The sequence below is a fragment of the Pagrus major genome, chromosome 16 (genome assembly GCF_040436345.1).
Source record: "Pagrus major chromosome 16, Pma_NU_1.0".
Classification (NCBI taxonomy): Eukaryota; Metazoa; Chordata; class Actinopteri; order Spariformes; family Sparidae; genus Pagrus; species Pagrus major.
The window spans coordinates 19,461,181-19,487,702 of NC_133230.1; the positions used below are offsets into that span (position 1 = coordinate 19,461,181).

The 26,522-nt window shown below is 40.6% G+C and overlaps 2 protein-coding genes across 5 annotated transcripts; one reads left to right on the plus strand and one right to left on the minus strand.

Annotated features, from left to right (window-relative positions):
- Window positions 1–1,371: 1,371 nt before the first annotated feature.
- wars1 (tryptophanyl-tRNA synthetase 1) lies at window positions 1,372–6,702 on the minus strand. Of its 4 annotated transcripts, none has more exons than XM_073483964.1 (11): window positions 6,663–6,702; window positions 5,499–5,626; window positions 4,285–4,498; window positions 4,093–4,201; window positions 3,705–3,824; window positions 3,420–3,602; window positions 3,160–3,260; window positions 2,613–2,725; window positions 2,344–2,517; window positions 2,118–2,258; window positions 1,372–1,884 (listed from the first exon to the last, which is right to left on the minus strand). In XM_073483964.1, the coding sequence occupies exons 1-11, from the start codon at window positions 6,685–6,687 to the stop codon at window positions 1,726–1,728; spliced, it is 1,467 nt and encodes a 488-aa protein (XP_073340065.1). In that variant the 5' UTR covers window positions 6,688–6,702; the 3' UTR covers window positions 1,372–1,725. The 4 variants fall into 4 exon arrangements, with proteins under 4 accessions (XP_073340065.1, XP_073340067.1, XP_073340068.1 ...); XM_073483966.1 differs by lacking the exon at window positions 6,663–6,702 and adding an exon at window positions 5,972–6,052; XM_073483967.1 differs by lacking the exon at window positions 6,663–6,702 and adding an exon at window positions 5,972–5,995 and having other exon boundaries at window positions 5,499–5,622.
- On the plus strand, window positions 6,306–25,810 carry wdr25 (WD repeat domain 25). Its single transcript, XM_073483963.1, has 7 exons — window positions 6,306–6,580; window positions 6,935–7,686; window positions 12,454–12,601; window positions 20,561–20,691; window positions 22,780–22,950; window positions 23,892–24,032; window positions 25,153–25,810. Exons 2-7 carry the CDS (start codon window positions 6,952–6,954, stop codon window positions 25,372–25,374), a joined length of 1,548 nt encoding a protein of 515 aa, XP_073340064.1. The 5' UTR covers window positions 6,306–6,580; window positions 6,935–6,951; the 3' UTR covers window positions 25,375–25,810.
- Window positions 25,811–26,522: the final 712 nt, after the last annotated feature.

Here is a 26,522-nt window from a genome sequence, read left to right on the forward strand (position 1 = left end):
GTGTAAAGTACTGTAATAAGTAATTTATTACTCTACGCAGACAGTAATATTATAACAACTTTAAAAAATGAAGGTGACTAGTAGTATGTAAAACATTGCATTTTGAAAAGTAACTTGCCCAACACTGTATATTATGAGATAGGAATAAATATCTTTAGTTGTAGGCTCAGTCATATAAAAACACAACAGATCTATAGCTTCCATAATGTTGCCTATAATGACATGACAAGAAAATAGTCTCTTTTTATTTTAGTCCACAGAACAAGGAATGAATGGGCATATGTGATTCAGGACTGTAATTTAAAGTGCACTCGGGGGATTAGGCTTCATCATCATCATTATGGTCATGTTGGTGTGGATGGATTCTTAAAAAAAGCAAAATAAACACTTCACTTTGGTCGGTAACGCGGGTTGTAACACGTTACGTGACATAACTGTAGTAATATATTACTGAAATATTATTAGTAAGGGTTGCCCCCAACACTGAACATCAGCATGTGTGTTCAACTAGGGTAGACTACTTACAGAGGGTGATCAGGAAGCCATGTATTGTTTTCCCAAGTTCAGGACACAACATCACACACCTGTGCAGTGTGGTGCAATACAATATATTGCAATGCTTTGTATTGCAATGTATAGCACATCATAACATGAAATGTATTGTTGTAACACAAGGTTTTTCACGTTATAACAACGTAAATATATTGTTAACACAAGAGAAGTTTCTTGTTACAAGGTGATTCATTTCTACGTTGTTGTCACATGAAAAACATTTTGTTATAACAATAAAATGTTCATGCTCTAGCACGCTAGTGACCCCTTTCTCTTCTGATGTGCCAGCAATACTCTTCATCAAATGTTTTATGACAATAAGTTAGCATGTTATAATGTGCAACATTTCACATTATAACAAGACAACTTATTGTTATAACATAAATCGTTTCATGTGATAACTTTTATTGTCATAGCATGAAACTGTCCTTGTTAAGAGAATATACTTTTTTTGATCTTGTAATAGTGTGAAAAATCCCCATTATTACTGGATGACTTATTAGAACATTGAACGTCTCACATTATAACATAACTTAGATTGTTGTAAAAGTCATAATATAATGTGAAAATAGTTTGTTCTGACATGAAAATATCTTGTTATAATGTGATAAAAATAAGTTAATATGTTGTCATGAAGATAGATAGTATATAATGTTATAATATAAGTTTGCATTTCATGCTAATGTGAAAATGTCTTGATATAAAGTTTTTCACATATAATTCTTCTTCAGACTTCTTAATCAACAGTTTTCAAAGTGGATGTGTAGCTGTGTTGTTGTTGGTCACTAAAGATTACTACTACAGATTTTTGCAACAATAAACATGTGTACTCCGTTTTAATCGTCATTCATCCTGAGCTGATTCAAGGGTGAGGAGCAGGGCGGCGCTGCAAACACAAACACGTGATGAAGACAAATGTTTACACTTGGTGCAGCGTGAAGCTTACATGTAGCATGACAATTAGCATGAAGGCTTGGGCAATGACGCACATCATCGCTCCACTCATTTACAGTTCAATTTTTTCTCCAGTCCTGACGCAGACTGAATGAGAAACTGTCCGTCTTCCCGTTACATATTACAATAATCTTCAATGGAAAAAGATGGGTTAATTCTTTTTTCCTGCATTTTGCTTAGTGACATGATGAACGTTGGTATCTCAGTTGCTCAAGCAGGCTACAATTTAAAATTTAAAGGCCTGGGTGTCATGAACTGCTTGACGGTCTCGTCTGTGACTTGTTTGCGTCGCTCTTGATGCTGGGCAATCATTGGCTGCAGAGTCTCAATCAACATCTTCTTCAGTTCTCCCGTTAGCAGAGCTCCACTTGCGTAGTCCTGCAGAGAAGAGATTGAATGTGTGGGAGCGGACGGGAGGGAAGTTGAAGAGGACGATGAGAGAGCAGAGAAGAATGATAAACAGAGCACAAGATAAGGAGTTCAAGGAAAGATACAGAAAGCAGTATGAAAGTCAAAGAGTAAGAAAAAGAGAACAGAGTAAAGAATGTGATTAACAAAGGAAATAAAGTTTGGATGATACATATTTTTTCCTCTGATCTACACACTCTCACCTGTTTGATCTTCTCCAGCTGTTCATCATCTTCCAGGAAGAAGGTTAAGTACATGAAGGAGACGTCTACGTCTGGGTTCCCACCATACTTCCTGTGCTCTTCCACTGTGTCTTTTCCTCCAGAAAATGCATGTTTGTTGACCTGTGAATAATAATAATAATTATAGGTCAGACCAGTCAGCCAGAAATCATAGACTAGTGAGTGTGATAACTAGCTTTAGCAGCACCTTGTTTTTGATCTGCTTGGGTGTGTCTGTGAGGAAGATGGAGGAGTTGGCATCACTGGCGCTCATCTTGGTCTGCGCCCCCTGCAGGGCTGGGAAGAAGGTGGAGTGCAGCAGGGCTGGTTTGGGATAGCCGATCCTTGGAGCTACGTCACGGGTCATCCTGAAGTATGGGTCCTGGATGAGCAAAATCACAGATAAGAACACATGTCATTGTAAAATATGATGTTATTGTGTAGTTTTGTTATTTGTTACTGTAATGATATCCAGACCTGGTCTATGGCGCAGGGGATGAGACACTGTATATCCTTTCTGCTTCCAAAGATCTGTGGGAAAGAATTACTGAAGGACGGTGCCGCCTGGATGGCTGGGAAGCTGATCTTTCCTAGATAGATAACAAATAATAAACACCATAAAGGACCGACAAGGTATTCACACAATTACACTTCAGAATCAGGAAATAACGCAATAAACCACAGACACAGTGTTAGGGCTGTGCAATATGACGATAAATATGGTGGGACAAGAGAAAAACGTCTATCTGACATGGACCAGAAAACTATACATAATCTGTAAATGATGCCACAGAACAAAATACCCAAATCCATCAAATATGAGTGATTCCCTTTTATTTGTTGAGTACATAATTATTTTAATTTTAATAGGAAATAGGCATTTCCATTTGGTCTTTATATAAACTATGTGTTCATTGAATTGATAATGTGCTATGACATGATATACATATATATACATATATATACACATATACACATGGATGTTTTTCTTTTTACATTACTCAAGCTTTTTCAGTTGTCTTACCAATGCAGTCGCTGTCTGTAAATCCAAAGATGCCTTTGACCTGGTTGAATGTCACATGTTTCTGGATCTTTACCACATTCCTGTAGAACTCAGGGGATGCACTGCAGAACACAATTTAAATTACCAAATTAGACAGTGTAGTCTGACTCAGGTTACTGGAACAAATACGATACATTTTCCCCCTCTAATGCATCCTAGGAAGCCTCGGCAGTATAGTCTGCAAGACAGGACGATAAAGGTTGTATTTTGTCATTTTTTACCCCATGTAGTCGAGGTCAGAGAAGATGAAAGTCTTGTTGACATCAAAGCCACAGGCAATGATGTCCTTAGCATTTTCCACAGCGAAGCGATGGCAGTCTTCCAGTGTTAGATCCTTCCACAGGTACTTCTCATCGTCAGTCAACTGGATCACCAGGGGGATGTCAAACACATCCTGCAACCATCTGCAACAAGGATGTATGTGTCAGTAATGAGTTGGAATCATTGTAAAAGTAGTAACATCAGACAGCTCTTTGGTAGTAAAAATTATAGAGGGAAGAACTCACTTGGTGAAGATGAAGGGGATGAGGTGACCGACGTGCATGGCCTCCGAGGACGGGCCTCTGCCAGTGTAAAGGTAGAAGGACTTGTTCTTCTCATATGCATCCAGTACCTGCTGCATATCTCTGCAAGAAACAGCGATAAGAGGAAAGTGATTTATTATCATTCTCGCATTAACGCTCACCTTCTCATCATGTTTTACTCAAAAATCTCAGGATGAGGGCTAGGTCAAAGGTTCAGAGTGGATATTTTATTGCTGACTAACTTCCCTTGAGATTCAGGATTAATGAATGACTACAGATAAACACTCATACACTAGAAGTCAGGAATTAAGTAACTGAAAACATGAAGACATCACGCTGATTAATCATTTTCAACTCATGAACTGCTGACCTGTGTGAAAAGAAGATTCCTCTTCGTAGAAAGCGATGAGGCTTCTGTCCAGCAACTTTTTCTATTCTGTCCACCAGATCTTGATCAATTTTATTGCTGCCAAACCTCACTGAGGACAGACATGACAAAATTATTCCGTTGCTGCATCGCTCTTTAAGTGAGGGCCACACTTGAAGCTCATTTGAATCGTACCTATGAGTTTGTCGTAATCCACTCCCTTGGCGTTGGTGGTGGAAACATTCCACGGGTCAACTGTGTCTTCATCAGCGCCATCGGCTGCTGGCCCGTTGTCAGGGGCAACAGAGTTTTCTGAGGGCGGACAGCCTGCCTTGTAGTCCTGACCTGTCATTTGTTTGTAGTCCACTTTCAACTTTAGCAGCAACTTCACAGCAGCTTCAATTTCAGCCTGAGGAACCCAAATACTGCTGTCAGATAACACACAGAGATAAATGCAGCTGAATCCCAACAGAATCAAGTAGTACTGTAAAGGATATTCTCTTTATATTTTAAAGTATCACTAAAAACTGCTGACAGCATGTTCTATTGTTTATCCAGAGATAAAGTGTTGTGGTTGACTTTTCTTAAACATCACTTTTCAGTGCTACAAGCTAGGGGTGGGCTGTATTGATATCACAGTATATATAACTTTACATCACAGTACTGACATAAAGTATTATATAAGTCATTTTCTGGAGAAACAAAATGACTTAACAGGAACATCTGTTTTTGGCTCTCAAAATCTAATCCGACCATAAAACTTTCAACCTCGCTCACAATTAGGGATGCAAGACATTGGATATTGGCTTAAATCCGATACACCAATATTTTCCAACTCATTTTCATTCTCTGTGTTGATGGCCCACTGGCAGATGAAGACATTCAGTTCTTTTTAAAATGTACACTTTCACTAGATAGAAAAAGAAAACTACTTTGTCAATGGTTCATGTACATTATTAGAGCATCATTTTATCAGCAGATATATTTATATATTTATTTAGGGCTGTTGCTGATATTGCATTTGAAAGCCTTTATCAGCTGATTACAATGACGTGCCGATATTATTGTGCATCCCTACTCAAAATAGTCCAATACACCCAGAGATATTAAATGGGTAACTACCATGGTATAAAGGAATGGCAAAAACTGATGAAACACAAATGTATATAGCCTCATGACATATACTGTGCCTCTACTGTAAGCCCTACAAACAAAATAACATGCATCACATTGTAATAGGGAAGTGGCAGAAATCTCAAAACCTGGGTAATAAAATCAAAACTAACTGTAAAGCTAGATACCAGTGGCCGTGAGTGGATTCTTAAAAATTTTTTATTTAGCTTAACCAAACCTTTAATAGTCAATGGAGTCAAATCACTGGTTTCACATGGTAGCTTAGAGGCACTTACTTTGTCAGCTTTAGCTGTTTTCAAGACCCTGACTTGGTCTCCTTGCTCTGTCAGTTTCTCGTAGAGCTCCATTGGACTCTTGGCTCCTTCCCCGTCTGTCTGACAGTCTGTCATCTTCTTCACACTGGCTAGGTAGTTGTAATAAAGAAGTTAAACGTAATTAATTACCCAATTTATAACACAAGTGAACGTTACATGCTTTGAATAGCTTCTAGTATCAAGTTAACAAAATTACTGAGGCTTTATCTGCCCTAGCATTGCTGTATCTCCTTACACATGAGCTGAGAAGACTCCCATATGTGAACACTGCTAACTTGGTAGAGCTATTGAGCTAGCTAATCGTCCGATACTGCCCCTAGAGTTGCCTCACGCTGCCGTATTTCATAAATGATAAAACTATCTAAATGAAATGGATTTTAATAATTGAGTAGCTGATATAAATTCATGATAAATACAGTGACTAGCCGGCATACCGTACAGTTGTCTTCACACACAGCTGACAGCTCACTCTTTTAACTTGCATCAGCCTGAGTGAGGTAGTGTTTGGCTCAAATTGTTCCCACGCAAACAGGATTCTTCAAAAGTTCCGCTTCGGATTAATCAGCGCAAAAGTGCAACCTCGTGAACTAGTTGGCATACATTTAATACACAAAGTGTTTTCTATATGTTTAATTAGCTTAATTTGACAAGATGCCGACAAGTTAAGTTTAATGTAAATACTTTTAACACGATGTATGCCGGAGGAGTGGGGGAGACGGTTCTTTTTCCGGCTTCTTTCAAAATAAAAGATTTTACGCTTAGGTAAATGCTGACATGAAACTCAGCATTAACTCTCGTGATTTTGCGAGATATGCGACTGTTTTAAAGCTCAGGGGCCTGACATTGAGGGTTTAACCTGATTACAGGCACAACAGTTTTACCGGGTAACGTTAGCTTTAGCGATTAGCTTTTCTTTTCTAGGCTGTGTCAAGCTTTCAGCCAGAAGTGCAAATGACCAAAGTTAGCTAATTCTGCTAAGACATGACCTAACGTTAGCGTTAACCTTTTTGTGACGGTGACTAACGTTAACAAACTCTATAAAGGTAAGTGCTATAATGTACTTGCTCTGTACGAAGGTAGTAAATTGAGCTAGCTGTTACTCTTATTTTTCTACTTCATATTTACCTCCCAGTCTGCTTGGCTGGTGCATGGAGGAGGCTGCAAGACATTTCACCCCACTAATGATAGTAAATTACCACCAATTTTTATTTTTTTTTTACACATGTGGTTAAACTGCCAGGGCAAGCTATTTAATGTCAAGGCTGCTGTTGTTGTGAAATGATAAGTCAGTATGCTACTTTAGGGTGCAGAATTTCAAACAACCACTAGGGGTCACCCTTAGGCTTCTGATGTATTACCAGACCCTGACAATTCACCTGTTGTCCCTTTACTTTCAGACATACATCATGTTGAGATGTCTTCACTAGTGGCCTACGAGGATTCAGAATCAGAGGATGATTCTCTTGATCAAACGGAGGAGGCAGCACCAGCTTCTGTCAAAACTGGATCTTGTGAACAAAACCAAGAAGTCAGGGTGTGTAATTCCTCTGAGGTGACAGCGATCCCTCACAGCTTCACACCAGACTCTGACAGGTCAGCGTTGGAACATCATGGGAACATCTCAGACAGAAACAGTTATCCACTACACCCACATTCACAGCTGCAGAGCTGTTTTGACTGGGAAGGAAAATATGTCACTGACGTTGCAGCACAAGAAAAACAATTTACAGATATGACAGCGCCTCTGAGTTTTCGTTCAACTCAGGGGAAGTTGTCACCAGTGCAGACTCTTCCTCATATGCTGCAAGGCTTCGGCGATGGATTGAAAACAGCAAAAAGACATCACACTGTTGCACCTGGTGTCAGACCTTACATCCCCAAGAGACAGAGACTTCCCACTTCAGTAGAGACAGTGGACCCAAACTTTCCAGCAGAGCAAGTCCCAGGGAACCAGACCGGGGAAATTCTGTCAGAAGTGTCGGCGAGAGTAAAGCCATATCTTGCTCACAAAGTCCGTGCTGCAGGGATACCGAGGAAGCTTCTGATGAGCCTGGGAGGCCACCAGGGCCCAGTCAACACAGTGCAATGGTGTCCTGTGCCTCATCTCAGTCATCTGCTGCTGTCTGCTTCCATGGACAAGACTTTCAAGGTATGAAAGACCTCCAGAAAGGATGCACATTGATTTTTATACTTGAAAGCTATGAAATCAGTCGAAGCTTCTATAGTGCAATGCTTCCAATAATGTAGCTTCAGAAATTCGTATTTAATCTAAACTGACTTAGGCAATTTAAGTTTTACTTATTATTCTGATGTTTATTCCATGTGTCCTCCTTCCTCAAGATGACTGCTCCATGTATGCGGTTCTGGAACAGTTTCTCATAACAAGAAAATCCATCCAGCAGCATAGTTTTAGGCAGGTGCCAAGTGCATCAGGGAGGTCTAAGGGGGTAATCACTCACCTGACACTCAGTGTAATTGGCACAGCGTTACAGGCAGTCAGATAAAATTTGCCCCTCTGCCTCAATTTATAAATGTACCACAAACCACTTTCTTTAGAATCATATCTGTCACTGTCAGCTGAATGTATGTCAGGACCCATGAGACTTCCTATCTCTTTCTCTACCTCCCTATCTCAGTTTCTCTCTCCCTTTCTCGCCCCCCATCTTCTGTATTTCACATCAGGAAAACAATCCCTCATTTCTCTGCCGTAAAGGTCACGCCATGCAGGTGTCTGCCAGTGACTAAATATTTCTATCCCAGTACGAAACCACATACCCCAACCAATATCCTAAGAGGACTCGGAATAATTAATAATTTAAATATGCATGAGACAATTTGCATAATCATACGAGTGCAGCAGTATGGCAGCCACCTCCTTTGGCACCTGGAAAGGGTGGGTTGGAGCAGATGGTAGAGAAGAGGAGAGGACTTGGTTGTTTGTATGCAAGGATTTCTCAGACTGTGACACCCATAGATGGAGTAGCATAGAAATATTCCTGTCTGGTGAGCCATTTTGCTAAATTTCAGTGGAGGTTTTTCATCAGATCATTTTGTTCTTCTCTCTATGTTCATCCTGACTTCAAAGATCTTTAGCTAATTTAACTTAGCCCAAATATTGGCAATGCTTTGACTGGAATCACAAATTATTTAGACCAGAACTGCAGGATTCTGAGTTGATATGGATGTTTTATTCTGCACTTGTCAGTCCTAAAATGAAATGAAAACATACAGGAATTAGGACTGGCAAAATATATGATATTATATCATTATTGTGATATATGACATGCACACATGTGAAAATACCACTCTCTTTATGCTCTTTACACATTGCTTATTTTCTTGTATTATGGCAGCTTGTCATACATTATTGCTTTCTCATTAACATGCTGTAGGGCTAAATCGATCAAGTCTTACAGCACTGTCACACTTTGACTGCAGCTGTTCTTTTCTATTCTCTGTGAAGACAGAAAGGGGACACACTCGAAGAAGTCTTAACACTTTCCTCTTTGTGCTTGTGTTTCTTCATCAACACCCTTCAGGCTTCCGCCTTCGCCACCTCCTCTTCCGTCCTGTCTGTCAGTTGCTCAGAAGCCGAGACTCAGACTATTATCTTTCCAGCCTGTTTGCAGCTGTCGTCACCATGGCTACGGCAGGTGTAAGGCAGCGGTTTTAAGTTGATAACACGAATACCAATTTAGTTTTAATTACCGAGAGTCATTTAGGAAGCAGATTACCCCAATGAGTCATCTGCAAGGATCTGCTCATCGTGTCTGTTAAGTGGCCAGTGAAATTAAAGGGGATGCAAATAAACAAGAGCTCATTTTCACCCGTGCATGCATTCACGAGGCCTCGCATTGTACGGGATTATTGCAATTGTGTGTGCATTGAATGGTGTTGTTATGGTGAATCTCATTAACCCTGGAGATGGGGCTTAAGCAACATCGCACTGAGATGTTAGACTTGTTATGTACTGTAGAAGTTGAGTATTTTGTGGCTATAGAGGATACCATCAACAGATTTTCACATTTCCTTGAGATGGCAGTGTTTCCCTAAGCCTCAGATCACACAGAGGAGTGACACATCCTGTTGCACAATGAATGGAAATATTCTAAAAAGACGCTTTGCTTCAATCTTCATCTTCTTGCAATTAACAGTGTGACTCTCTGTCTCCTGCTGCTACTTTTTCTCACCCACAAGGCATCTCTGGCATTCTGTTTGTTAAACTGCTGCCTGCAGGATTGATATGTCACACTCCCCCTCGTCCATCGCTCTTCCCCACCCGTCTGTCTCCTGTCCTGTGGGAGTCGTGGTACAGAAGTTCTCAGTGTGTTTCTTATGCTGCACGGAGGAGTCATCTTTAATAATGAAACACAGAGAGAGGCAGAGAGGGATCTGCAGTGTCCCACAGATCTTCAAAGTTCCTCAGTGGCCCTGTCAACGCCAGGGAAGCGAAAAATACTTACATCATTAGTGTAATATACTTCACCTCAGTGGACACCAGACCAGACCACCCACCGGATTTCAGGCTAGGCTTCAGGGAGAGGCTTCACTCTTTTGACACGTCTGTGAGAACATTATACTCTCCGTGAACAGGGCATCTGATAAAAAAGGATGTGACAGTATTGACCAGAGTGTGTGTACTAAGTGATCTTTTTGAAGCACAGTACAAAAGCACGACAACATTAACTAAAGCCAAAATCAACAATAAAACGATCTGGCAGACTAACACCTTATTCATAAATCACTGTGTGCCTGTTTTTCACACCATGATATCACATTTCAAACCAGCAAGCTTTAGAATAGAGTAGCCAGGGCAGTCACAACTAATGGAAGGCAGCTGGATGCTTTTCACTTTCAGCTCTCTATAATCAGTGAAGCCTTTGACAACACGAAAACCATTAGACCCACCGGGGAATTGATTTATAGGCACACTCAAAGGTAATTAGTTTGATTAATTAATAATAAAGGCTGTTTTTGCTTTTAAACCCAGCAAATAATCCTGATTTGTATACTTATTATACCGATCTATCCAACGGCCCTTGGCTGAGTAATTTGATTTTGTTTCATAACAATTGAATTTAGATTAGGAAGGCTTAGATTATATCTTCAGACTGCACACACTAATCCTCATTCACACAGGAAAGAGAGATTTTCAGGGCCAGAGGACGCATTACATGGCTGAAAAATGTCCTTTCTTTACTCTTCTCAGTTGAGAGAGAGCAGCAGTTGCCAAGCAAGGTTCGGACTGTTTGATTCTCAGTAAACTGCCTTGAAAGCTCGTCCAAAGCATGCAGGCTTGTGTCTTTGAAGCCCAGTGTGTCAGCGCTGTCTGATGTTTCCTCTTTTTCACTGCTTCTCTCTGCATACTCATTTCATCTGGTGTTTGTTTGAGGTAAAAAGGATGCAGGGGTCAGTGTCAACTCTTAGCCTGTTAGCACACCTATGCTACCTTTTTTTTTCTTTCATGTTTTTCTTTTGTACAGCAGTGATGTGATTCACCAAAGCAACCAACAAAGACTGAGCACAAATTACCTGTAAAACCTTGCGTTCTGGTGTTGTGACAATTGTTTTAAACTATCATGGTAATGCACGTGCGGTTCAACTCTATGAGTGATTATGCAGGACGTTTGAAGTTTATAACTTTTGTGGTATTTTTATTAGGGTTGTACCGATCCGATCACGTGACTCGGAAATCGGGGCCGATCACGCCACTGAAGACTCGATCGGGACTCGGATGTTACGACCCGATCAGAGATCGGTTTTATATATATTTATTTAGTCATTATTTGTATTAGATTGTTGATATATGGGCTATTGGTGATTCAAAATAAAAAAAAATAAAATGAGTATTTACTACCACCGTTTACGACATGCGCATGCGCAGAAGACCAGCACGCCAGTTTGTTTTGAAGCGGAGTGGCGAGTTGTGGCGCACCATGTCTGCTGTGTGGAAGTATTTTAAAGTGAGTGACGAGAACGATGCAGTTGCAAACTGTCAGATATGTAAATTTGGGATATCGAGGGGTGGTAAAATATAATAAAAAATAAGGGACACCTTGGATAGTTTTCTTCGATCTTTTTAATTTTTTAAATGTATTATAAGAGTATCGGATCGGGACTCGGTATCGGCAGATACTCAAAAATCAAAGGACTCGGACTCGTATCGGGGGCAAAAAACCCTGATCGGAGCATCCCTAATTTTTATTTTGGGTAATTAAAAATTGCAAGTCAGCACTGGCTGAGACAGCGCTCCAGCCCACAAGTCCACTGTGGCGATAACTACCATCCAAGAATTTGTGTTTGAACTTGTCCACCACCTGCCCTATTCAGCTGATTTGGCACCCTTAGACTATTACCCCTTCCCTAAGATTAAGAAGGGGCTCAGTGTTTGCCATTTTGACAGTGATGATGTGATTGCTGTTGGTGGTGGGTCAAGACACCAACTTTTTCAAAGAAGGGATCCATAAACTGGACTGAAGATTAGCAACAATTATCAACAGAATGTTGAGTTCAACAGGTGGCCAACTCTTACATATTGCACTTGTAAGCAAAGATTTCTAAAATCTGCTGCTTTTAACTTTTAACTAGGCTTTGCTGCTTCACTTTGTTATTGATTCTTATTAAATGAAGAGTCTTTGGGTTTTGGACTGTTGGTTGCACAAAAGAAGCAATTTCAAGATGTCCCTACAGACTTTGTGATGAGCATTTTTACTTGACTAAACAATTAATCTATAATGAAAATAATAATTTGTTGCAGCACTAAACTCATCAGTCAGTTCAAGTTGTTCTATAGCACACACTGTGTATTTCACTCTATGCTATGTAAGCTTTCCTCCAAAACTGTTTAAGGCTTGTGCACAGTTGCTGCAGTCTGGGTGTATTTGTGACTTTGGCTTGATGTGCCCATGTCTGGCAGGTGTGGGATGGAGCAGAGAGCGGGCGATGCCTGAGGGTTTACACCTGTCATTCGGGAGCTGTGCGTGATGCCTGTTGGACCCCCTGCGGGCGACACCTTCTCACCGGCTCATTTGACAACTCGGCTGTGATCACAGACTTAGAGACAGGTGAGCAGCAACACTTATTCCTGTAGGTCTGACGAACAGTGTCACTTAACAACCACACTGGGGTACCTGTGCTGAGGAAGTTACAGTCAAGCCACAGTTTACTTCAGAATTCAGCTGTTCAACAAGCATTTATCTCCTAGCATATTGCTGGTGTTGTGGGAAAACAAAACCTCTTGGCAAATTTAATGTGTGTTTTTTATTGAACTCACATTTAAAGTTGGTGTAGTAATTTATATGTGGAGTGACTTTAAATTGCCTCAGGCCCCAAAACCTGTTATAAACCAAAACCTGTGTATAAATTGCAAAGCTGCTTCCCACTCTCAGTCGTCGTGACCCATTTAAAGGGCAACCTGCAAAATGCGCATTTCCTGAGCAAATGCATCCTAACTGGACAACTATTACGTTCCTAAGACTCCTCCAAGTGCAGCCAAGAAATGCTGCCTTCTTTTCCCAAAGCTTAAATGAAAAAAGGTATTTTATTTAAGCCTGTAGAATCCCAAAACCCGCTGGGGTCCAGTTAAATTGTGAGGCTACGTGTCCGCTTCAGTGGAGGTGGTGCCTAAAATGGGACACTGCTCTCACTCTTTTTCTGTCTCTCTCTGTAACTCACGCAGACACATACATAGACAGCACATGCGAACAAAGAATGCAAACATTATTGCTTTCTGACATTTAGCAAACTCAGCCACATCCGCTGGCTCATTGTGTTTGCTGTCCCTTTTGTGTTATCATACAAATTGTTTTCAAGGTGACATTTACAAGACATCAATAATTTGTTTTTCGCTTCGGAAGTGTGTTGCTTTCTGGCCGAGCGAACGTTTAACAAGCATGGCAGAATAAATGAAAACAACTCATACAGACGATGAACAACAGGGAGACTGCTTGTCCTACAGTTCTCTCATTTTCTTCATTTGAAACAATTCAGGAATTTCTGCACAGCTGAAGTTTAAAATCCTGGTAAGAACTTTTAGAAAAACTCTAATTCTGCTTGAATTGGACAGATTTCTCCTTCATGTCCATTCACCAACATTATGTATATTGCAGTACTCGTATATGTCGGGAAAAGACCTCAAAGAGGCTCAAAAAAATGAGCTAACATACAATAGACATTGTTTTTGAAGCCCCTGTGGCAACTAGATCTCTTGGGTCAACACATCGCTGTGATGACTTGCTGCCGTTTGCACTTCCCCTCTCAGCATGTCTGTCAATACTGCCAATAAAGCCTACGGATAATAGCTTGGCCAGGCCATTAAACACACAGGCAGCTCTGGGAAGGGGATCAATAATGGATACATCACCACAGGAGCAGCCACCATGACCTTACTCTGGAACGTCACAAACCACAACCATAAATAAACAAATGTTTATTTTTGTCTTACGCTTTGATAGTGGCCTGCTTAGCACTGTAGGATCTCCGAGTGGGTTAAAAACTTGCAACTTTGAAGTAACGTCGCACATCTGAAGAGACCTCATACATCAATCCCGCAACACTCTTTCTATTTCATAACGAAATCATGTTATTCTTATTTATTTTCTTACCACTATTATGATTTATCCGAATGAAAATTGAATAAAGCGTATTGTTTCTGAGGATGAAGGTCTGCAGATGTGTGCTGGCACTACAGAGCAGTAAGCATGCATTCATAAGGCAGCGTGAAATGAAGAAAATGTAATTTAGTTGCTTATTAATATGGGAGTTGGGAATTCCGTCCCCGTTTCTGCACAGTTGTAGTACAGTTTAATACGATACAGCTAAGACCTCTGCACTGACTCTTTAAAACCAATCATACAGCATTCAAGCAGTGAAAAGGCCAAGCTGCATACATTATTTACCTCATGGTTGGTGAGCTATTTATATTTCTGACACATATGACTCATAGCAGGGCTACATCAAGATGCTGCCGTAGCTATGACAATCGAGATGCAACAGTTATACAGGAACTTTGCTGACTGTTAACCAGCTTTGTATCACTACATTGTTGGAGGTATATAGAAATGAATAATGCTTAACTTCACTCCATTTCGCCTGCACCAAGAACCCCTCCTCTGGAGGATTCTAGGGCTGTTGTGTCAACTACAGTTTGTACTTTCTGTATGGGCGCATCCACCGACACGAAGACTATAGTCTGATCAAGAGAGAGAGCCATTCGAGTCGTCATGTCTCAAGTCAAGTCAGGTCACGAGTCTTTAACTTCCAAGTTGAGTCTTATGTCAATTATTTTCTGTCAAGTAAAGTTGCAAGTCATCAAAACAGTGACTTGAGTCAACTCAAGTCCAAGCCTTACCATTTCCTGTTTCAAAATGGACTCCAAGCCAAAACCAAGCACCACCCAACTCGCAGTACGTCACTTGTCAGTGTGAATGTTTCTTGGTTCCGATGCTCATTCCTATCATGTAGCACCAATTTCAAAGAAATTTGCATCTGTCTACTATATAGACAGCCCAGTTCAATTAAAAATTCTCTGACATCATCTTTGGAAATGTAAGTATTTTCTGGTTTCTTTACTCCTCTATGACAGTAATCTGAATATCTTTGGGTTGTGGACAAAAAGGACATTTCAGGATGTTATCTTTGGGCTTTAGGAACCGCTGACCGACATTTTTCACATTTTTCTGGCATTTTATAGACCAAACAAGTAATTGGTTAATTAAGAAATAATCTATGGATTAATCAACAATGTAAATAATCATTAGTTGCAGCCCTATATGACATCTTTTGAAAAACTAACAGAGCTCCCAACATTCAAGCAAAAGCGTAAGCACTGGAGATGAGATACTGAGGGAGCTGAGTGTTTGCCACATCAGACTGTAATCAGGATGAATGTGATCTTTACACTCTTCACAGTAATGCAGAGCCTCTCAACTTTAAGAAGGAAGGCAGCTGGGCCTATTCTGTTCAATTGAGCTCTCTTTGGAGATGTGTGCAGGCCTCTTCTAATGATCAGCGAGAGTCTCGCAGGACACCTGACCCTGTAATTCACTGCAGCATAGTCGAACCAAATGCTGCACCAATTTGCGTGTTTACAGAGCAATGGAGTTATAGAGGAGCCCATGCATTCAGAATGGTGTGTGGGACCCATTTTCCTTGGCCATCTCTGCAGTTGTTCCTGTGTCCAATTTAATTTGTACAATCTTATATCCACTCCCAGTGGGCCACAGACAGACTGTCACAGCTGAATAGCAATAGTAGAGGCAGAGGAGGATATGGGGAGGGAGAGCAGGTTAAGAGGCATAATGCAGAGAGTGGAGAGGAGAAGAGGAGTGTAAAAGAAAGAAATCAAAAGAAGCAGAATAAATACTGAGAAGGAGAAACAGAGAGAGCTGCAGTTGGGGAGGGGAATAAATGAATTTCATCTGGAGGGCATTAGTGTGAAGTGGCAGCTGTTGTCCAGCGCTTTCACGGCTGTCCTTGGAAAAGCTGATTGGCAGAGGAAAATATGCCCACATAGCCACGGGCTGCCACAGGTTGATGTGCACGCAGAACTTGAGCTCTCTGTCCAGATGCCTCCAGGCGCTGGCAGAGAGGAGTTCATCTTTGTTTTCTAGAAATCGGTAATGCACAAAGACAGTGCCACAACTAGAGTGGGCTTACGTGTTGCCCTTCCACCTCACGTTGGCTTTGCAGAATCATATTCGATGTATCAGGCTGAATGCTTCAACAAGAGTTCAGTTGCAAGATGGAGTCACACATAATTGCAATGTGTTATTGTTTAAATACTAAGATACAATTTGCATGTGTCAGTAGCCTGTCCATCCATCCATCCATCCATCCATCCTTTAGCTATACCTGCTTATCCCTTAGAGGGTCGCAGTGAGGCTAACATTGTGCGAGTGGTGAGGTGGACCACTGACAGGTCGCCAGTCTGTCACATGGCTGACAGATAAAGACAGACAACCATTCACACTCACAATCGCACCTACAGGCAGTTTAGAGTCTGTGCTAGAAATGCAAGGGCAAAATGTTAAGTTAGAGTGACGGATTGAGATAGTGGAAATATCGATATTATATTGCTATTGTGAAATTAGACTATATGTGGTCTTAGATTTTGGATATTGTTTTATCGTGACGTGGCATGAGTTAAGTCTTCTCCTGCTTTTAAAGGCTCCATTACAGTAAAGTGATGTTTTCATTTTCTGATATTATCAGACTGTTCCACTTGTTCTTATACTTGCCTTTGCCAACTTAGTCATTATATCCACATTACTCACGAGCAGCTAGCAGCTTTTTTTTTCATTTTCATAAACACTGCAATGAATTGTGTACAATGAAAGTATTTTCTTCTATATTTTAAATTGTACCTCCTTCACACGAGCATAATGTACCTGTATAAACACAGGAGCCTGAAGCGCTGTGCGCCAGGAGACATGCACGCAACAGCACACACATAGAAGCATTAACTCCAAATGCCACTGGCAAGCACATCTGCATTTTGACCTATTTCAAAAGCTTCATTTCACAGTGGTCACGTGCTTACGAACACAGGCTTTACTTGTTATGTGACAAAAAAAACAACAGACTTGTTTTAAAAGGAAAGGAATAAGAAAGAGAATAAGAAAAGGAAAGATAAGTCCAGATCAGTCAACAGTAAAGGGCATTTGTAGATTTTAAATATACAACTGTGATGATGAGATTCAAAAGCATTCAACAGGAAGCAGTATGTGTTTTCAGAAGCTGCTTAATACTTTACTACTAATTACTTCTACTCATTATTTTTACCTTTCAAGGGTCCCATTTCCGTGTCCCCTCCAGGAATTATGCTTTATACCAGAGTGAATGTCTGCAGTATATCAACTGTTTGCAACACTCATCAGCAATCCGTGAAGGGAAAAAAAAGAGTGATAACGTGACAAAAATCCAAATTTGCAGACTTTGTACTCTCCTTTTATGTGTTGGCTTATCAAGGGGGCACAATAACAGTGAAACACAGTAAAGCTTTAACTATCAAGGTAAATGTGATATTGCAATGCATAAAACACCTCTGAAATGTAGCTACATTTCACTTTGTGTGGGAGGTTAGTGAGTGTTTGTGTGTGCATGCTGTGGCAATATGTGATCTTTTCAGATACTGAAGGCTCCTGTGTTTCCTTAGGATGTCAGTTCAGCTTCGAAGGTTCATTCTCGACCTTGCAAACAGAGACCTGACAAAAAAAATTAAAAAAACACAAGGTCAGCTCACAAGTCTTGAAACTCACTGTGCAGTGTTGAAAGAGGCACATGAAATACTTAATGAAAATACATTTAATAGATTAAGATTCAGTTATTTTAAATATGCTTTTTCAGAGCATCTCAGACAGAGGGGGAATACAGTGCTGCTCCACTGGACTGGACTGTATGAGAAAACCGATGTGTCTTTTGCGCATCGAAGCATGTAAACCTATTCTAGTAGTAACCCATAATAAAATCATGAACCTGAAAATGTGCATAATATATCTCTTTTAAGATTTAACCACATGTTAAATATCTTTAAAACATCAAACTACGTACAAATATGGTTATTAAGCCTATATACAGAATATTTTTTGGATACAACTTGTCAAAACCATGTAATGTGCTTCTAACCCTTGCTTATGCTGCAATGACGGCACCCTGCTTTGGTGGATCCTCTAATGAGGCAGAATATCCATTTCATCCCAGCTCCCCTCTGCTCTAAGGGGCTCACCCCCGCCGTCCCAATCATCGCTAATGTCCTCGGCACTGTAGTCATCCTCCTTGTGTCAGCTCCACAGCACGATCACAGCTCTTTCAGGACTACAAAGTAAACTATTGTGAGGGAGGGACGGATCATTGCAGCCTTCCCTTATCTCCCCTCTCAAGCAGGCTAATTAATCTTGCTTAATTAAAACATGACGAGGCCCTATTTATTATGAGGAGAATGTTGATTTCTCATCGCCTCGCCAAACATGAGTTTTAAATCTAAATGACAGAACTGTTCTGTATCGCTACGGGTAAGCCAATTAAGCAGGGGAGCGTGAGCCCGACGAAATTGCCTGTTAAAACTTTGGATCAATGCAATCGAAAATTTAGGAGCGTGCTCGTCCACCATTAAGTGAAAGAAAGGCCATTTTTGCTGCAGTTTATTAGCTGCGACTCAGTCCCACTTCTAGAAGGACTTGGTAGGAACATCCTGGAACAAGTGTGTAATGAAGTGCGTTTTTGTTGCGGGCTAACTGCCTGGGACTGTTTTGGATGGGGTCTTTGTTGTTTGTTCGATGAATTAATGAGGAGCAGTGGAACCCTGAGGTGTTCTGCTTTGCATAGCCTTTGACAGAGCTGCTGGCTCATAGTCTGGCTCGGTCCCTTATGAAACCCTCGTCATCGTTTTCCCAAGAAAGTAATTTTTGGTCGTACCCTGTCAGGCTTAATTATATTTAAGCCCCTCAGTGTTTTTGTTTTGTTTTTAAGGATGACATTTTTTAATTGATTTAGATAGAGCCGCCTCGAGCCAAAACAGTGCTTTATACTTTGGTTTCTCTTGTCTGTTAGTTGGGATTATCTTTTTGTCTCAAGCGATGTTTAAATTAAGTTTCTTTTTAGAGACTGATACTATATGAGTTGCTGTCTGGAAGTATCCCAGACATGTTCAGCAACCCTCGCTCAAAAACTCTTTCTGGTCAGTCTCGTCACCCACCATCATTAAAACGAGTCGGAGATAGACTGCTCTGGGGGCAACCAGTGGTATAAATAGAAGTTTCATTTCATCAGTAGAAACTGTTCTTAGTCCTGTGCTTTTTTTAGTGACAAAAAGACATGCGATCAAAAAACTGATAGACGTATCCAGTAAACAAGTTCCCACCCTGCCTCTGACCTGAGATGATCACAGAAAGCTTCTCATCTTTTTACTTTAACATCATTCCTTCATGAATTTCAGACGACGCACCGAGACGGGGACACTATCTTTGGCCGCAACTTAGAGCAAGATTTACTGCATCTTTTATCAGTGAGCTTGTTTTCACATCCCTGTTTATAAGCAAAGGCAACGGCCCAATTTAATTACACACAATCTTTACTGCACAGAAATCTATTGGGTGCTTCACGAGGAGGATTGGATCTTCGCAGTGCGCTCAATTAATAAACCAAAGAGAAGTTTCAAGAGAATTTGCAGCTCGGAGGAAATGTAGTTGAAATGTATGTTGTGTTTAGTTTAGTGTTCACAGCTGAGAAAGACACAAAAAAATCTAATCAGGCAACAGTTTTTCTTAATTAATTAGTTTGATAGTGTGGACTTTTGAATTATTTTTGAACATACACTTCCTCTCCTACTTTGTTTCTGCTTAATCACTGTATTTTGATAAGCAGTACATCAAAAGAAGGTGAACAACACTTGTAAACTCATTCATGCAGAGTATATTGGTTTGTTCAGACAGATCAGATGTGTGCAGCAGCTGGAGTTATACTCTCTGGACAGAGATTAAACAGCAATAAGGCGATTGCTTCGCCAGCCTTGGCGACTCGGGGAAGTGTTGTAGCTTAGAGAGGACAGAAACCAGCCAGGGGTCAGAGTTGAGCTGGGAACGAGTTCCTCAGAGCCGAGTAGGCAACATACTTACGTGGGTGCAAACACTGCACGCTCTCATATACACACTGTCTTCACGTTAAAGTCTTAAATGGTCAAAATGGCTGGGCACAGGAGATAAATCATCTTGTAGTGGACTCAGTATTGTTTCATAGATCCAGAACGTGAAGGAAATATCTTTTATTGTTTACTACTCTACCTCTGGAGAAGATTAATTACCTTGTTAAAGGTAAAGAATCCAGCATTGCCAGATAGGAAATGTTAAACTATTGTATCAGAGGCTTAAAATCATTGTATTTTGAGGAAAATGATTGAAGTCATAATGTGTAATTTTACCACAAGGCCATAAGCTACGATAATGAAATAAATGACTGGAGTGTTCATTATAAACTTGGAAGGAAGCACTGATCTTTTCTCTCTGTCTACTTTCTTCTTCTCTCTGTAGGGCAGCAGGTGGTGAGATTGGACAACCAGTTCAAAGTGATGTGTGTGGTCCCGCATCCCAGCAACCCCGAGGTATTCCTGTGCGGAGGTTACAGTGCAGCGGTCAAGGCCTGGGACTCTCGCAGCTGCAAGGTCAGACTTATTAGCCTCTACAGAGTAGATTTAGCATTTTTATCGACTCTGGTTCACCCACTGTTGTTTGACCTTTTTCATAAATCTGAGGCGGCTAGGCTCTGAACACATGCTCTTCATCAACAGCTCCCTCTTACACACCCCCACTGGTGCAAACAAGGTAGTCAAGTCAACATTTGGCTGTGCACAATGACCCATGCTGTATTCCACTGAAAGTATAATGCTGCCACAGACAAAGAAGCAACACTGCAGATTATCAACTAATTGCTAATTGCTCAAAGCTAATTTTAATTCACCCAAGACTTTTAAATCTTTCCTGTGAAGCTTCAACCTAATATTGCTATTAAGCTTAATGGACTGTTTTATATGATAATCCTATTCATTTCTTCAGAATATGAGTGCTCACGTGGAATTTTTTCCCCACAGTGAACAGCCTTGTTTCCCTACAGGGTTTTAGACTTAATACAGCAGGGCTTGTGGCGGCGAGAGCGTAGAACCAGTCTTCAGCAAATAGGTTGTTAATGCTGTAGCGTTCTGGCTGCCTGTCAGTCTTAGCCATGGGCTGTGTGTTTCTTGCTCTGGGGTGAAATTACCCAACTAGATACCCTACTAGAGACCCAGAGGCACGACATTTACCCATTAGCCTGAAGACTTTCTAAACGGACTCATGAGGTGGAACTGCATGCATTAGACTGTGATGTTGAAACTCACTGATAAGAGTAAAAGTTTGGTTTAATCTGCACCGCAGAAGGAAAGTTAAAGTTGCAGTTAGGGGTTAAAGGTTAAATTGCCCGATGTAGAGTGTAGCTGCTAGCTGTTCACTCAGCAGCTCTGAAATGAAACCAAATCCACATGAATGCCCTGTGAATATCTGATGTGATATGAGTGAGCTTGCAAAGAAGATAAAAGATGTTAACACAAGTTGATGTTTTCTTTGAAAAGAGAAATTAATTCAGTCTACCTTCAACTAGATCATAATTGACTGAGCCTCTCTCATTTACTGCTGTTTAGTCTAATCTGGTTGTATCATTTGAAAAGTTTTTTTGAAGGCAATTTAGACGAACAATATCCCTTTAGGTTTGCTTTCTGCTGCTGTTTTACCAACCTGTTACTACCGATCTCGTATTCTGATCCAGTCTGATCCGCACAAAACTGGAGTTCTCTGTTAAGATTTATAATTCAGAAGGAAGCGTTGATCTTTTCTCCCCCTGTCCATTTTCTTCTTCTCTCTGTAGGGCAGCAGGTGGTGTGATTGGATAGCCTTCATCTTTTTAACACAATTAATTGCTTCTAAAAATAGTTGCTGATTGATTGTATGTCAATCGACTAATTGACTAATTGTCTTTACTGAGTGTCAGATGCTAATGATAGCCTTAAACCTGCCAACGTTTGGCTGTGAAAAAGTGTGTGATTTTCTACAATACAAAATACTTTGTATTAGTCTTAAATTCATACCTCACTATAATATAACTTTCTTATCTGCAAGAAAAGGTTTTAATGTTATCGGAAGATTCTAACCTTGAGCTGGTACACAGACAACCCACCACATCTACATAGTTGGTGGACAACAGCTGTGGTGATTATTGTACCATTGTGTGTCAAACAATTGGCATTGCAAAGGAACATTAACATTTTATTCCCTTAAAACTAGATACCTAGACATCACTAAATGTATAATATGTAGGATACTGCTTTACCTTGATATAGCAGATTCACATGACTACATGTATGTTCAGTGTTGGATGTATTGTGGTCATCTGGCACAGCAGCGTGAGTGAGTGACAGTATATCTTTATATGCAAAGACAACTGGCACACTGTATTTCATCCCTCCTTAAGGGCAGCGATCCAGATGTCTCCCCCCCCCCACTTCCTGTTAATTGCTCTGTGATGTGCATTCAAATTAGAAAAATACTGTGTTATAAAACAATTACAGATGGCTCCAACAGTTCAATTGTAACTTAATTAAATGTCTTAAATGTGGTTTGAATAACTGTTTAAGAGCAGTAACACTTCCCACTACATCATATGACTGGAGAGCATTTCTTTTCTCCACTTTGTGTGTGTGTGTTTGTGTGTGTGTCTCCAGGTGGTAAAGGTTTACAAAGCAGGGATCCAGCAGACCTTGGACATCCTGTTTCTCAGGGGTGGTGTGGACTTTATAACAAGCTCCGACTGCGTAAGCAGAGACTCTGCAGACCGCACCCTCATCGCCTGGGACTACCAGACCACAGCCAAGGTCTCCAACCAGATCTTCCAGGTAAGGAAAAATGTGTGCGAATAAGAAAAAAGTAAAGACAAGTCACTAAATACATACAACTCTGATTGTCACATGATGTTGAAATTATCAGCTAATAGGCTGAAAAGCAGGTTGAATTTCGACAGGCAAATCCCATCTAAGGTTATATTCCTGGAAATGTGTGACCCTCCTGATGTGAAACAAGTTGGTAATGAGGCATGTGGACCTGGCATATTTTGACAGTTACATGGTGCTGGAGGAAGTGAGGGCTCTAGTGAGTGCTACGTATTTTAAAATATGATTTTAATAACCTTTGTGCTTTATGTGTTGAATAAATTCTCATTCCCCGAACCGCTGTTTCTGCAGGTTGAAGTCGCAGGAGTCTTGTAAATTGTTCATGCTACTCTTGATATGCAGGAAAGGATGGACAAAATAACAGGGACATTGTGGTGTTGATTTCGATTCTCAATCAAAAATTGTTTCAAATGAGCTTTTCAAATTTGATCATCAGTTCAATGGCAGTATCGTGCAATCATCATGTGTCCAAAGAAAAAAGAAAAGCATATATACCGATATACCGGTTCACCTATCACAGATATACCCATATGGCTGTAAATGTTGTCAATATCAGCTGATATGAAGACTTTTGAGTTCAAAAAAACCCAATGCAGAAAAAGATCCTTGGGGTGATTTATAATTATTAATTTATTAAAAAATTTAAAATTGCTTATCGGTCAAGCTTTACTCCTAATCCTTATTTCTGGTGAATATTATGTGAACTTGCCTAACCCTGAAGTGTTTCTATTACTTTGTGCACCCCCTTCACATCTGACCATGAGGCTTTTTCAAAGTAATGGTCTAGTTGACATGCAGCTGACTTCATGGTTAGTAATTGCAAGAAAAGGTCAAGTAATGAATGAATTTTCCCTCTGGATTCTTCCCTCCACTCATTTGGCCACCAGGAGCGATACACATGCCCCAGCCTGGCTCTCCACCCACTGGAGGAGTCCTTTGTGGCCCAGACCAATGGGAACTACATGGCTGTGTTCTCCTCCCAGCAGCCCTATAGGATGAACAAGAGGCGACGGTATGAAGGACACAAGGTCAGTCACAACTGTGGCCTCGGGAGGGAAATGGGAGGGGAACGGGGTTTAGAGGTCTGATCAATAGAGAATGTACACTCACAACTTCAGCAATAATCAACATGTGCACAAAACTGTGCAAAAGCCAGATGAAATTGTAATCTACACAACACACAGTTGACATGTATAGTAGATACATAGCCTGCAGTGTTTCTTCTGCAGCACCCCTCCCCCTTAACAAACACAGTAAGTACAAAACTATATTTCCACTGAGGGGTGCAAACAGAGCAGAATATGGCTGTCAAATATTACTGAAATCATTTTGTTTGTTGATTCAAGAAAAATACAAAAATGGACAGAAAACATGCTCTCCTGTTGTTTCCTTTCTGGTGGCAAAACACAACATTTCACATCAGCAAAAACAGCACAGAACATCCAGAAAACACAAAGACATTTCATTTCTTCATGTTTGCTTTATTGTAAATACAACTTTGAAGCAAACCCTTCTAACAGAGTACATGTTTTAGTGTGATTATAAATACTTAACTGCTGCCTGAAAGCAACAGTCGTCAGTTGTCTTTAACTGACGACTGGCTGTGTCCATATGTACATTAAAGGAGTTGTTGGCTGCTGGAAACATTCCTCCTGTCCATACTGGTCCCAAAGAGGACTGTTCCCTTCCAAATGAGTTTCTAATGTAAGAGAAAGTTACAGATTTCTAGCATACAATTCAGTGCACACTACAGATCGGCCTGTGACTAGTATATTAATATAATACCAAATCCACAGCAATCCTATAATCTCTCCAATAAACAGGTATGTGGTGCATACTGGAATGCAGTAAAGGAGACTGTATTTATTTACAGCACCTGAAAGGTGCTCAGTCACAACCACTCATGTGGTTAAGTGCCTTGCTCAAGGGCACCTGGTTGGTAATAACGAGACTCTTCACTTCCCCCTCACAGACTGAATCAGCAGCTTTCTGGTCATTTGCACACTCCTTTATCATTTAGGTCGCCAAAGTCTGTAATCAACTGGATCACAATCCACTTATTATGCTGACATTTTATTATGCTAATGTTAACATGGCTCTCGGTGGAAGGTTAATGCATCGTAACTAACACATATATCCTCATTCTAGGTGGAGGGGTATGCTGTGAAGTGTGAATTTTCTGCGGATGGAACTATCCTGGCCTCGGGAAGCTCCACGGGCTCTGCTCACTTCTACGATTACCAGAACGCTCGTTCACTGCACAGCCTCCACGCCCACAGCCAGCCCTGCCTGTGTGTTTCTCAGCATCCCGTCCTGCCTGCAACCGCAGCGACCTGTGACTGGGCTGGTGAGATCAAGGTCTGGCACTAAGGACCGTGAATGAACAAGCAAATATTGAGTTAAAAGTTATAAGATGCATCATGTTGGCCAAGAGAGGACTATTTTTCACTGAAAACTCAGTCATCCATCTTTAAGACTTTATCTCCATAATCTCTTGGCACAAGATGATAAGCACTTGGGGAAAAAACATGCTGGAAGTCAGCTAATCTACTATCTACTGACGCCTTTGAAAAACAGTTTTTTTTTTTACACTGTGTATCTTGTAACACTTTCTTTGTGTTAAAAAACGCCCACATCTCCTTCATTCCCATTTATATGAACTTATACTGGCACAAAAACAACAGACGCTATTGTGTAAATCTTACTGTAAGCATGTTATTCATATTTGGCCTGTCTTACGTCGTTTAAACAACTTGGAAACGGGAGAGTTTCACTGTGAGATCATAAAGTTTCTTTACATTTCTAAGAGTGAAATTGAGTTTTTTCTAAAGTGGTGGGCGGTGGGTAAGCAGTCGCGCTTCACACATAGACACGCATCCTTAATACTTTGCAAAACAGCAAGGGACATCATCACCATCATCGTGTTCTTGAAGTTTTGTCAAAACAAAAAAAATCTCTTTGGGCATTATTTCTAATCAGTGGGGTTTTTCATTCCACATTCTGCATACACATCATTTTTCTCTATGCCTTTTTTGTTCTCACCAGCTCTGATATGACATTTCTTTTCACACTGACAGCTTAGAGCATCAGAGAGAGAGACAACCAGAGAACTAAAAAAAAATATGCAGACATCTGTCAAAACATTGCCAGGTTCTTTCAAGATCCTGCCAGTCAACAACAGAACGGTGAAGTGCACACAGATGCTCTTGATCTTTATTCAGTATCTAGTGGAGCGGTCCTGAAAATACACTTTGCTGTTTGCTGCTGAGGGAAATTCTAATGGCTTGATACTCTTACTAGCCCCTGTGGTTGTTTACACTGTAGTTAATAATAATTACATTTACATTGTTATTGACTTTGAAAGTACCACTTAGTGATTTGTGAGGCCATGTTGTAAGCAAAGTATATTTTATATTATAATTATAATTTGCATGTGCTGAATGGTGACAGGGAAGATCATCAGCGTCAAAACACATTGGAGAGGATGAAACAATATGTCCTCTTAAGGGTGAAAAAGA

What these genes read in the sequence shown, in the direction of transcription:
- wars1 (XM_073483964.1), bottom strand. Translation starts at nt 6,687, where the DNA reads ATGCACCAGCCAAGCAGACTGGGAG. An exon ending in GGAATCTTCTTTTCACACAG is followed by an intron (nt 3,825 to 4,092) that starts GTCAGCAGTTCA and finishes TGTTTCTTGCAG; the next exon opens with AGATATGCAGCAGGTACTGG. An exon ending in TCTGACCTCGACTACATGGG is followed by an intron (nt 3,261 to 3,419) that starts GTAAAAAATGAC and finishes TGTGTTCTGCAG; the next exon opens with TGCATCCCCTGAGTTCTACA.
- wdr25 (XM_073483963.1), top strand. Translation starts at nt 6,952, where the DNA reads ATGTCTTCACTAGTGGCCTACGAGGATTCAGAATCAGAGGATGATTCT. An exon ending in GGGACTCTCGCAGCTGCAAG is followed by an intron (nt 20,692 to 22,779) that starts GTCAGACTTATT and finishes GTGTGTCTCCAG; the next exon opens with GTGGTAAAGGTTTACAAAGC. An exon ending in TCTCCAACCAGATCTTCCAG is followed by an intron (nt 22,951 to 23,891) that starts GTAAGGAAAAAT and finishes TTTGGCCACCAG; the next exon opens with GAGCGATACACATGCCCCAG.